This window comes from Branchiostoma floridae, chromosome 5, assembly GCF_000003815.2.
Source record: "Branchiostoma floridae strain S238N-H82 chromosome 5, Bfl_VNyyK, whole genome shotgun sequence".
NCBI classification, from domain to species: Eukaryota; Metazoa; Chordata; class Leptocardii; order Amphioxiformes; family Branchiostomatidae; genus Branchiostoma; species Branchiostoma floridae.
In genome coordinates, this window is record NC_049983.1 from 19,809,007 (window position 1) to 19,818,545 (window position 9,539).

At 39.7% G+C, this 9,539-nt stretch overlaps 3 protein-coding genes across 6 annotated transcripts in view; 2 read left to right on the forward strand and 1 right to left on the reverse strand.

The window, feature by feature from the left end:
- Positions 1-6,954, forward strand: part of LOC118416092 — an 8,774-nt gene extending 1,820 nt beyond the window's left edge. The window contains exons 4-10 of one of the 2 annotated variants that reach the window (XM_035821156.1): positions 277-409; positions 575-669; positions 876-965; positions 1,136-1,198; positions 3,178-3,387; positions 3,863-4,265; positions 4,681-6,954. In XM_035821156.1, coding sequence (XP_035677049.1) covers positions 277-409; positions 575-669; positions 876-965; positions 1,136-1,198; positions 3,178-3,387; positions 3,863-4,265; positions 4,681-4,883 — 1,197 coding nt within the window. In that variant the 3' untranslated portion in view covers positions 4,884-6,954. The remainder of the gene's footprint in view (positions 1-276; positions 410-574; positions 670-875; positions 966-1,135; positions 1,199-3,177; positions 3,388-3,862; positions 4,266-4,680) is intronic. The other variant, XM_035821157.1, reaches the window with a different exon arrangement.
- Positions 1-8,281, reverse strand: part of LOC118416091 (cortactin-binding protein 2-like) — a 100,478-nt gene extending 92,197 nt beyond the window's left edge. For all 3 annotated transcript variants that reach the window (XM_035821154.1, XM_035821153.1, XM_035821155.1), the window contains exon 1: positions 8,063-8,281. The gene's annotated coding sequence lies outside the window, so the exon portion shown is untranslated. The remainder of the gene's footprint in view (positions 1-8,062) is intronic.
- A 125-nt stretch (positions 8,282-8,406) lies between these two features.
- Positions 8,407-9,539, forward strand: part of LOC118416093 (ganglioside GM2 activator-like) — a 4,755-nt gene continuing 3,622 nt past the window's right edge. Inside the window, exon 1 of the mRNA XM_035821158.1 lies at positions 8,407-8,640. Within this exon, the coding sequence (XP_035677051.1) occupies positions 8,485-8,640 (156 nt within the window). The 5' untranslated portion in view covers positions 8,407-8,484. The remainder of the gene's footprint in view (positions 8,641-9,539) is intronic.

Below are 9,539 nucleotides of genomic sequence, written 5' to 3' on the forward strand. Positions count from 1 at the left end.
CGGCCGTGGACGGCGTCCACAAGCCGCCTGTAGCTCCCACCAAGGATTTTTGTCCGTCAAGGTTGACGGATTGGTTTTAAAATTTTTCCGTCAGACGCAGCAAATTTCCGTCAATTGACGGAAAAACGGACGCTGGCTAGACCCCTGAGCTAATACCTATCATACAAAAATGGCATGTTTTAAGTTTAAAGGCTGTTAACTGGATATGTGAAACAAGCACCAAAGAAAAACAACAAAACACAAGTTTTTTCAAGTTCACTTTCGTTGTTGTGTTAGGAAGAGGAGCAGGCCGCCGGGCGTGACATGAGGACAGTTTCCTTCACCGGTCGCCCCCCTCCCGCACCCAGACATCCAGACAAAGGAAAGGAACCGTACACGGGGGACAACCCGGCTTTCAAAACAAACGAAAGTAAGTTGAAGTCAGTCGCTTCCTACAGCATATACATGTATGTAAGTGTCCAAACATTTACACCGGGCCGTTTAAGAGGAAGCTGCTTGTGAATTGCTGCAAAGAGACTAGCCTTACAATTAGTACAAAGTTGACAAAATAACAACACACTTTATTTTTTTGCAGGGATTTCAGGAGCCAACCTGCTCTGGTCTATTCTTCGTGAAGAGTCGTACCAAAAACTATTTGAACAAGATGCACGCATCGACAGAGAACTTGTGGTAAGCTTGCTTTTGAAACGTTAAACTTCAACTGAACTAAGCATCAACTGAACAAAATGACATACACTTGTGGTACATTTTACTACTAGATTGAATTAGGCTGAAACATTTTTTACCATCATCATTCTTTGTCATTGTCATTATGTTGGAAAAATCGTAACAACATTCAAGGCATGGAATTCACAACCAACATTTTACTCTTCCAGAATGCCTACAAAGCCTTTACAAGGGAGAGACTGAAGAAACACAGGAAGCCGGGGCGACTGGCTAAACGGAGCTATCCTGCACAAGATGACGTCAGTGTTTTCAACAGCTTCCTAGAACCACAATGATAAAAACTTATAGGTCAAACAGTAGAAATTGTGTGGCAAATACACATATACAGTAAGAATGTTTTATGAATTTAAAAAAGGTTGATATAGCTTTGAATTTCTGTCTGATGTAACCATATACGAACCTTTTTCAGTCTTACTGGGAAGAAATGAAAAGAGACTTCTCACTGTTGGTTATGAGAGACAAAAAGGGCAAGGTAGAAGTTATTGTGTAAAAAAAGCGTGAAAATGGTGGTAAGGGACAACTCTAGATCTCCAGTGTCTATATCTATCTGTTGGGTTCTTCTTGGTGGATTTGATGGACAGAGTGGCTCAACTAATCTGTGAATCTAACATCTTTGTTTCAGGTATCTACTACATGTTTGTTAAGGTTCAACATGTTTGCATTTAATTATGATTTATACAAAATTGTGGACGTTTAAAAACAAGCATCTGCTGCTTTGTGAATATTGCTATATGTGGATATTCGAAATGCAACACAAACTCCAAGAAATTTGTATTTGCAAGATTTGGGGGGACAAAACAAAACAAAACAAAACAAAGGTTTAGAATCAAATAGCAGATCTTGTTGAACTGCTAACATAAGAACACCTAAAACCTTGCAAAGAAATTGGTGTCATCTGGTGGTGATAGGGTTCTCATAAGTTTTCTTATTAACGTTCTTCTATTAATAAACAGTACATAAAAATAATTCAAGGAATTTTTGTATCAAAGATCTAATTCTTTTGAAAATGAAATCCTTGAAAGCAATATGCTTTTAATGATTTCTAGCTGCATTATTGCATGCCATTTTTTAGTTATGTTGACTGGTGCCATGTCCAACATGTACTACAATGGGACCTCTTCTTTTGGATCTTGGGACTAGGTTTTAGTGGAAAAACTACTCTGAAGGTGGCAAATTCAAATTTACAGCTGGTCAAATATATATTGAATAAAGAGACTCTTTTTTACACAACCAGTGCTTTATTCTCACCGACGTTTCGGTGACCGTCTGTCACCTTCTTCAGGGCAATTCTGACTGGTTCACATTGTACTGCAGGACAGGTGTCGCTGCTCACAGTTCAGATGCTAGCCTGATTAAATCTCGCTTATAGCAGCCCGCCCAACATCCGCCGGCCAACTATTAGCTTGATGGAGAATGGCCACAAGCCAGGGGAACTGGGTTTTCCATATATGGATAATGTATGTAATTGTCATCACAGCCCACCACAGCCTGGCTTTTGGTTGCTAGGGACTGGGTTGGGTTGCTATGTGGTGATTGACAGCATCACACCTCTTATCTGTACACATGTTGTTGATCTCTTTTTTAACATAACCTCCTTGATCTTCTGTGCCACCAGTGCTGATGGTGGGAACAGCCAACTATGTATACACAGTTCTATTGTCTTTCTGATTGTTAACTAACCGTTACACCGAAGAAGGAATGTGAAAATTGCTCTACATAGAATGGCATTCTTTTAGATAAATGTGCCTGTGGCAGAACTTTTGATGGGACAATATAATAATCTCACAACCAGGCAAAATAATAGTTCCAGGAAGCAGCGTCTGCGCTTCAAGACTCCTTCAAGTTTCTTGACCCCCCCCCCCCCCCCACACACACACACAAGATGTTGTTTTTCCAACACAACCATGCTTCTGCTCCCATGGGACCTTCACACAGAGAACCATAGCCTGCACAGACAATGGAGAGGCATCTTGCCCGCCCACCGTCTGGGCTTTGGAGACATGCTAATTAACCGGTTTCCACGGTAATGGGGGCTTGACCAAAATCCTGGCCTGCCATTGGTGTTGTTATTTTCTACAACAGTTCCCCCAGCTTATAGCTGTTGGAGCACAAACTCCGCGGGGAGGGGCCAGTTACAGCCCTGGACAGCGGAGTTTGTGTTACACAGACTATTCAGATGCGGTCACAAAACGAAAAATATTTACATATGTATATACAGACAGCTTTATGCACATATTTACAATGCGTTCCCAAACGTAATTGCCCTGAAGAAGGTGACAGACGGTCACCGAAACGTCGGTGAGAATAAAGCACTGGTTGTGTAAAAAAAAGAGTCTCTTTATTCAGTGACGTACCAACCTGATGAAACTGTTCACGGATCAAATATATATTGTTTTGTGGGTTACATGTTAAGTTCTGATATTAATATACTGTTGTAATTTTGATCTGCAGTTTCCAGATATGCACAGACTTATGTCCAGCACTACCTACAAAGAGGCAAAGAAAAGCCACCACAAAAGGAGCCTGATGTTCCGTGCTTCCGAGCGTAACAAGAATCGCGCGGAGATCCTGATGTTCAACAATCCCCCGCCGGACTTTAACGACACGGAGGGTTATGAAGGGCCGCTAAGATACCATCCGTCGTGGCTAGAGGACAGCCAGGTATTCATTTCATTCTGATCAGTAGTTACCACTGATTTATTGTGTACATTGTGTAACTTCAAGTACAGCCATTTTACTTCAACTTGATATCGGTTAGCCTCTCTAGTTACCGCTTGTGAGCATGCAAAAAGAATGAGCCAGCAGTAACTACAGAGGATGGTACCCAGGCTACAAGTAGATGTGCATAAAATGTCCCCCACAAATGATGCAAGACATGCCACCGCTTCCTGTTTAAACTTGACCTTATGTACTGAAAGCAGCAAGTTTTATGATTAAAATGGACAGGTTGGATGGACAACTACAGCAGAATAGGTGTAGAAAATGGAAATAAGCAAATTTGATGAAATGTGCATGGATCTAAGCAATCCAATCAAGCTGTTGCTCATGCATACTGTTATATTGAACTGCAATTTATGGCTAAACTGATGAAACAGCGTATGCATGATTCTTTTGTTTTCCCATCTGCCATCTACAGGAGGATAATTTGGATGGAAGCTGGCCGGCTCTTCTGTCTCAAGAATCTGTGTGGCGGCATCTCGCACTTGACAAACCCTCGGATACCGTTTCCGAGCCCGACATACCCGAGGAACAGGACGACCAATCAGAGAGGAGCGCTTCGGAGCTGGGCAGGGAGATGGAGGAACAGCTGCGGATTTCTCATGACGAGGAAGACGATAATGACGAACTCGACCTCTTCTTGAAGAAGCGGGTCAAGAAGCCGAAGTATAGGTTCTTAACAGAGGAGGATGCGAGGACGGAAGGAAGGTTCCGACTCATGTTCCAGGAGAAACGAGACCTGAAGACGGCACCAGAACCAATAATGGCACAGCCTCCGACAAGACAGGTAGTGACGGCCAGGAACAGGGGATCACAGAGAAGTAAGAAGTGTTATTTTGTTGCACAATGATGATAACTTTTCCAGTTGTACTCATTGTTCTGTATAAGATCAATGCAATTCGAAAGGCAATGGAAGTTCTATCTGTGAAATATTACTGGTTTGATGGTACTAGTACCGTAGGTTGCCTTCTTTGCTAAGTTAGTAACCAAGTATTTACATCGTTTAAGGTGAGAAATGGTCAAATATTACAAAGCAAATTCAAATTTGAAAGTATATCATACCGGTATATATAATTCATAACTAAACATTATTGCAATAGAAGATCTGAGTACTATCGTATAAGAAAGCCTTTTTATCATAGTGGCTCCACTTTCTACAATACTGTACAGTACTTTTTGATAGATAGCAGAATCAATCAGTTTTCTATGATACTTAATATTTTCCTCTATTTCCAGGTTCCTCTATCCGTTCTGAGACCAAGTCTGCCCCCCCGACCCTGCTCAGCGACCAGGGTACGAGCCACAGAACGGGATGGCAGCCGCTGAGTCTGAACGCTGTGGCAGAGTACAAGGAACAGCGGCCAGCCGTGGGGCAGGGGGAGTTCAAATTTGGCATGCAGCCTCGATGGATTGTCGCTGATAGTGTAGCTTCGAAATGAACATTCCCTGCTACACCATCAGTGTCTTCCAGAATGGTTGTTGAAACAGTGAACAATTGTGTGTCTTTGTCTGGCCTTCTTAGCAATAGTAGACTCTGTGGGGCAGGCATTTTTGTAATGGAATATCACTTTTATTTGCCCTTGGTCATCGTGACCTGCCACCTTTGTGGAACATTATAACAAGAGAGTGTAATACTAATAGATATAGATAACGGTAACAACAAAATTGAAAAACACATCCTTCTTGCGTGGGTTTGCAACAAACGCTACGGTAGTCTTTGTGTACTTCTGACTACAGTCAAACCTGTTTGTAATGACAACTCGTACTACTACATGTAGTATTGGTGGTCAATATGTACAAAATGTAAACAGGGTCACTGTGGCCACGTTTTGACGGGCATTTATAACTTATAAAGGCCCATCCCATCAAAAAGTGGCCACAGAGGACAGGTGTTCCTTGTTTAGAGGTGAACACCAATACAGGGTTGACTGCACTGCAGAAGAAGATCTTGTGCTATGAATAAACAGACACAGTGAATTTCCAAAAAATATGATAAGAATTAAGATGAAAACAATGTGCCTTGCTTGAGGTAGTGATAGAATTCTATGAGGATTCAAAATCCAAGTACTACATGCATGTGATCTGTACAAAATACTAGTATACAACAACTATTATACTTTTTAAGTTATATCCTACTTTGGTACCTAAAATCAAAATGCCTACCTACAAAAAATAACTGCGTTGATAGTGATACCTTACTCTCAGAAGTCATACTGTACCCTCAATTGTGTGTACTATTCAAGTTGCACTTGTGTACAGATAACAATGTGTATAAATGAAACTACTCAAACTTTGCTGTTGATAGCTCCTATATCAATAAGACCTACATAAAAAAAACTCACTATAGGTACTGTTGCACTCAACTGATATTTCTACATAAGTTGAAAATACCTAGTATATGATTGGACCAAAGCCTGCAACAACAAATAGAAATAATGATAAATTTATACAAGAATGCTCAAACACTGTGACAATGTATCATAGCCATAACTACACAGTACATGTATAATTATGATAAATTGATATTACTGTCAAAATTCTCAATGTTGTACACTGCCATGTCTTGAATAAGTTGTATGTATCATGGTGCCACTCTGGTGTAAAATTGATTATATTTTTATTATGTTTTGAACTATTTTTATGAGAAATTTGTATACAAAAGAGACTATGTAACATTAGTTATAATCAAAATAGACTATTTTTGTTCATGTAGTAAAACATAATGTACCATTGTATTAATGGTAAGTGAAAACATAGACTGAAGATATATACATTTTGCAGAGCAAAAATCATTAGCATTTGCGTTGTAATTGTCATGAAAAAAAGATCCTCAAAGAGGTTGATTTCCAAATATTGAATGGTGCTAAATTGTAACATGTTAAATGAATATGAAGTCTGGCTTAAGTCAAGTTAATAAGTCACTAGTGAGGTTGCACCCATTATATATTGGTAGTGGGTGTGTCCTATGTTTATGTATGTCTTTGTACTTTTGCAGAGTTCCGTTTGAGCAATTTCTCTGTTTCTATACAACAAGTAAAGCCTGGTAACCATATCATACTGAATAGGGAACATCCTGTTATCTCAATGGTGCTGGGGTGTTGCCCACCTGTTAGTGCACAACTAGGATTTTTTACAATGTTGGTCTGAATCTATAGCACAGTAGTTGATAGGATTAGGAAGGCCGACTGGAAAGCTAGGCTGTCAGAAAAAGGTCTTAACTGGCTGTGGAGCTAGTAAGACACCCCTAAACCAGCCTGGGGAAATGGTTACCAGCCTACCATACCATCAATAGTACTTTGAATCATCAAGATGATCTCCAAGCAGATGTAGGGGTGAAAAGCTGATGTCAGATGGCTGGACTTTTCTGTCATATTACACTTTTTCACCTAACATCTGCTTGGAGATTATCCTCAAGTGCCTTGTCATGCTGCACCTTTGGACTCAAACTTTCCAATGCTACATTCTCCACACACTTCTCAAGTGAATAAAGACTATATTTTCTGTGGATGACATGGTGTAAAATCATCTTTAATGGTACCAGTATATTAAACTGTGTGATGTTACATTATATAACATCTACTATTTTACACACAGGTGAGAACATACAATCCTCAGGATTATTCTATATTCGGACTCAGCTTTATCACTGGACTGTGACAGCAAACATAATGTACGCATGATGAATTGCACCAATAGTTACACCAAATCCCTTGAGTTTGACAATGATAACCCTACTAAAGTACATGTTTCATAGTTCATGAAGCTCAATATTAATGCATTAATACAGTTTTTAGAATTTCAACAATGATGAAATAAAATGTAGCCATGATGAAATTAACAATGATTCAAAATGGAAAACTACTGATTGGGCTACAGTCTTTAGGGGCTGTCCATACATTATGTATCATAGGGTAGGAGGGTGCTTGAACATGTTCGCATTTTTTTCGAGATTGCAGTTAACGTGGAAGACTTTGTCCTATATTATGCAGTTTTATAACATGAATCAATCAGTACACTGCATCATTTTTCCAAGTACTGTACTCATCAGATTGCAGCCCCCCCCCCTATAATTTATGATAATCTGGTTTAAGTTGAACCGAATCATGCTATTTCGTTGCTTCTAGGTACAACCAAGGAGGTTGAATAAGGGCCTCCTTGGTACAAGTACAGACCTACTTCTTTAATGCTTCTTCATAGAAATTCTGATTGACGACCATGGTCGCTCGTGGCCGTAGCCGTCATATATAAAAAAAATAATTTTCTTGACCATCGTCTTGACCGGTACCAAGGAGGTTTAAGAATTTGACCTCTTTGTCTAGACCAATTCAAAACTTGCGTTACCACAAAATACCTGATGACCTGAATCTATGTGGATAACATGCACTCTCAAAATGTCTGAAAAGTCAAAGTACAGTTTGACATTACATGTATACCGTATGTATATCATTTTTAAACTGTCTAGACAGACGGGAGTTTTAACAGCCCTGGGCCGGGCGGCGGCCAGACTGAAGCTGCACGGTTGCGGTCTCAGCCCGATATCTTTCAATCAACCTGCGCTAGCTACACGGCTATACCGCCTTCAAACGCTAAAATTACAACAGATAGAGTTTCCACTGACCTGGCAGTTGTAGATAGAGAGTTTGGAGCACATTTGGAGGTTATTTTGGCGCCCCGCCAGACCCGGGACTGATGCTGATCACTCCCCCTGACATCTGCACACATTCCAGCTGATAGGGGTCAAAGGGTGAACACCATATATGGTCATATTAGAGGCTACTGAGAAGCTTTTACGCACACTAAATCTTACAATAAATACCTGTTATGTTGTTTTTAGAACTATATGTTAATTGCAAATTTATTAACAATATATTTCAATTTTTTATACATATAACTTCATATTTTATCGAAAATAAGACTTAATACATGTTACATTGATGAACACATAACCTACATAGGTAGCCTCTAGTTGTGACCATCCTTTTTAACCCACTTCCTGTCTAGTATCAGCCAGGTCACTTGAGTATCAGCTGAAGAGGCAACATGGAGAGAAAGTTTGTATCTCTGTTTTTCGCGGCGATCGCCGTCCTGTTCGTCACCTCTGCTGTCAAACCGTCCGATAAGGCTTCCTTCAAGATGATCATGGATCTACTGAGGATTCCTCAAACTCCGGAAAGGTTTAAGATAGGAAACAACGAGGTAACATCAGAACTTCCCATGTGACAGTCTTGTGATCGCTCCTAGATCCTTTTTTACGTTAGACAATTTGATACCAATGATCGGAACTCCGAAGATCTTTTAATTATGTCTTTTGAGATTTATGCCATTGAGGATCGTTTGATTAAGGGTAACAAAAAGACGAAAAACGTTTTGAGCAAGAACATTAACTGATTAACATTGATTGAATGTTAGGCATTGTTGTTGTAGTCATGTAAGACCCCATGTAACGTAATTGACAATCTCTCGAACAGCAGACAACTGCACGTAGATGTATAAAACTGGTGCCTTTCCCGTTAATCTTGTGAGCAAATAATGTAGTAGAGACACATGTCAAGTTTACTATTTTCTATTAGTTTGTCTAGATGAAACTTAGGTTACCCCTCCCTTTTTCACAATGACCATAGATGACTCACATGAGAGCAGTCAGGTGATGTCTTTGTGCACTGTAACTTGATAGGGTGGGGTGAAACTAGGGCCCAAAACTCTTAGTTTCTGCTTTCATTTGATCATAGCAGATGTTTGTACAGAAACAAGAACATCAGTTATCTTTTCAGTTTCAGATGTACTCTAGATAATGTTGATTTAATGAATGTCTGGATCAAAATGAAAATTGTTTGATGTTACAGAGGCTGGTTATGTTCAAACTTCAAACTCACAAATTGTTGTATATTGATCAGGATGTATATAAGATCATACTCATAGATATGAAAGGTTTCAAAATTTGACAAAGTAAAGTCATTGATGACTTGTGAATTTTCAGTAATGTGATGACTAATTAACTTTCAGCAAACCCATAAATCATGCCATTTACTCATTGAACCAGTGAACAAAAGGTGTCTTGTGACTTGATGATGTGAAAGGCGTGATCTTTGCATGTC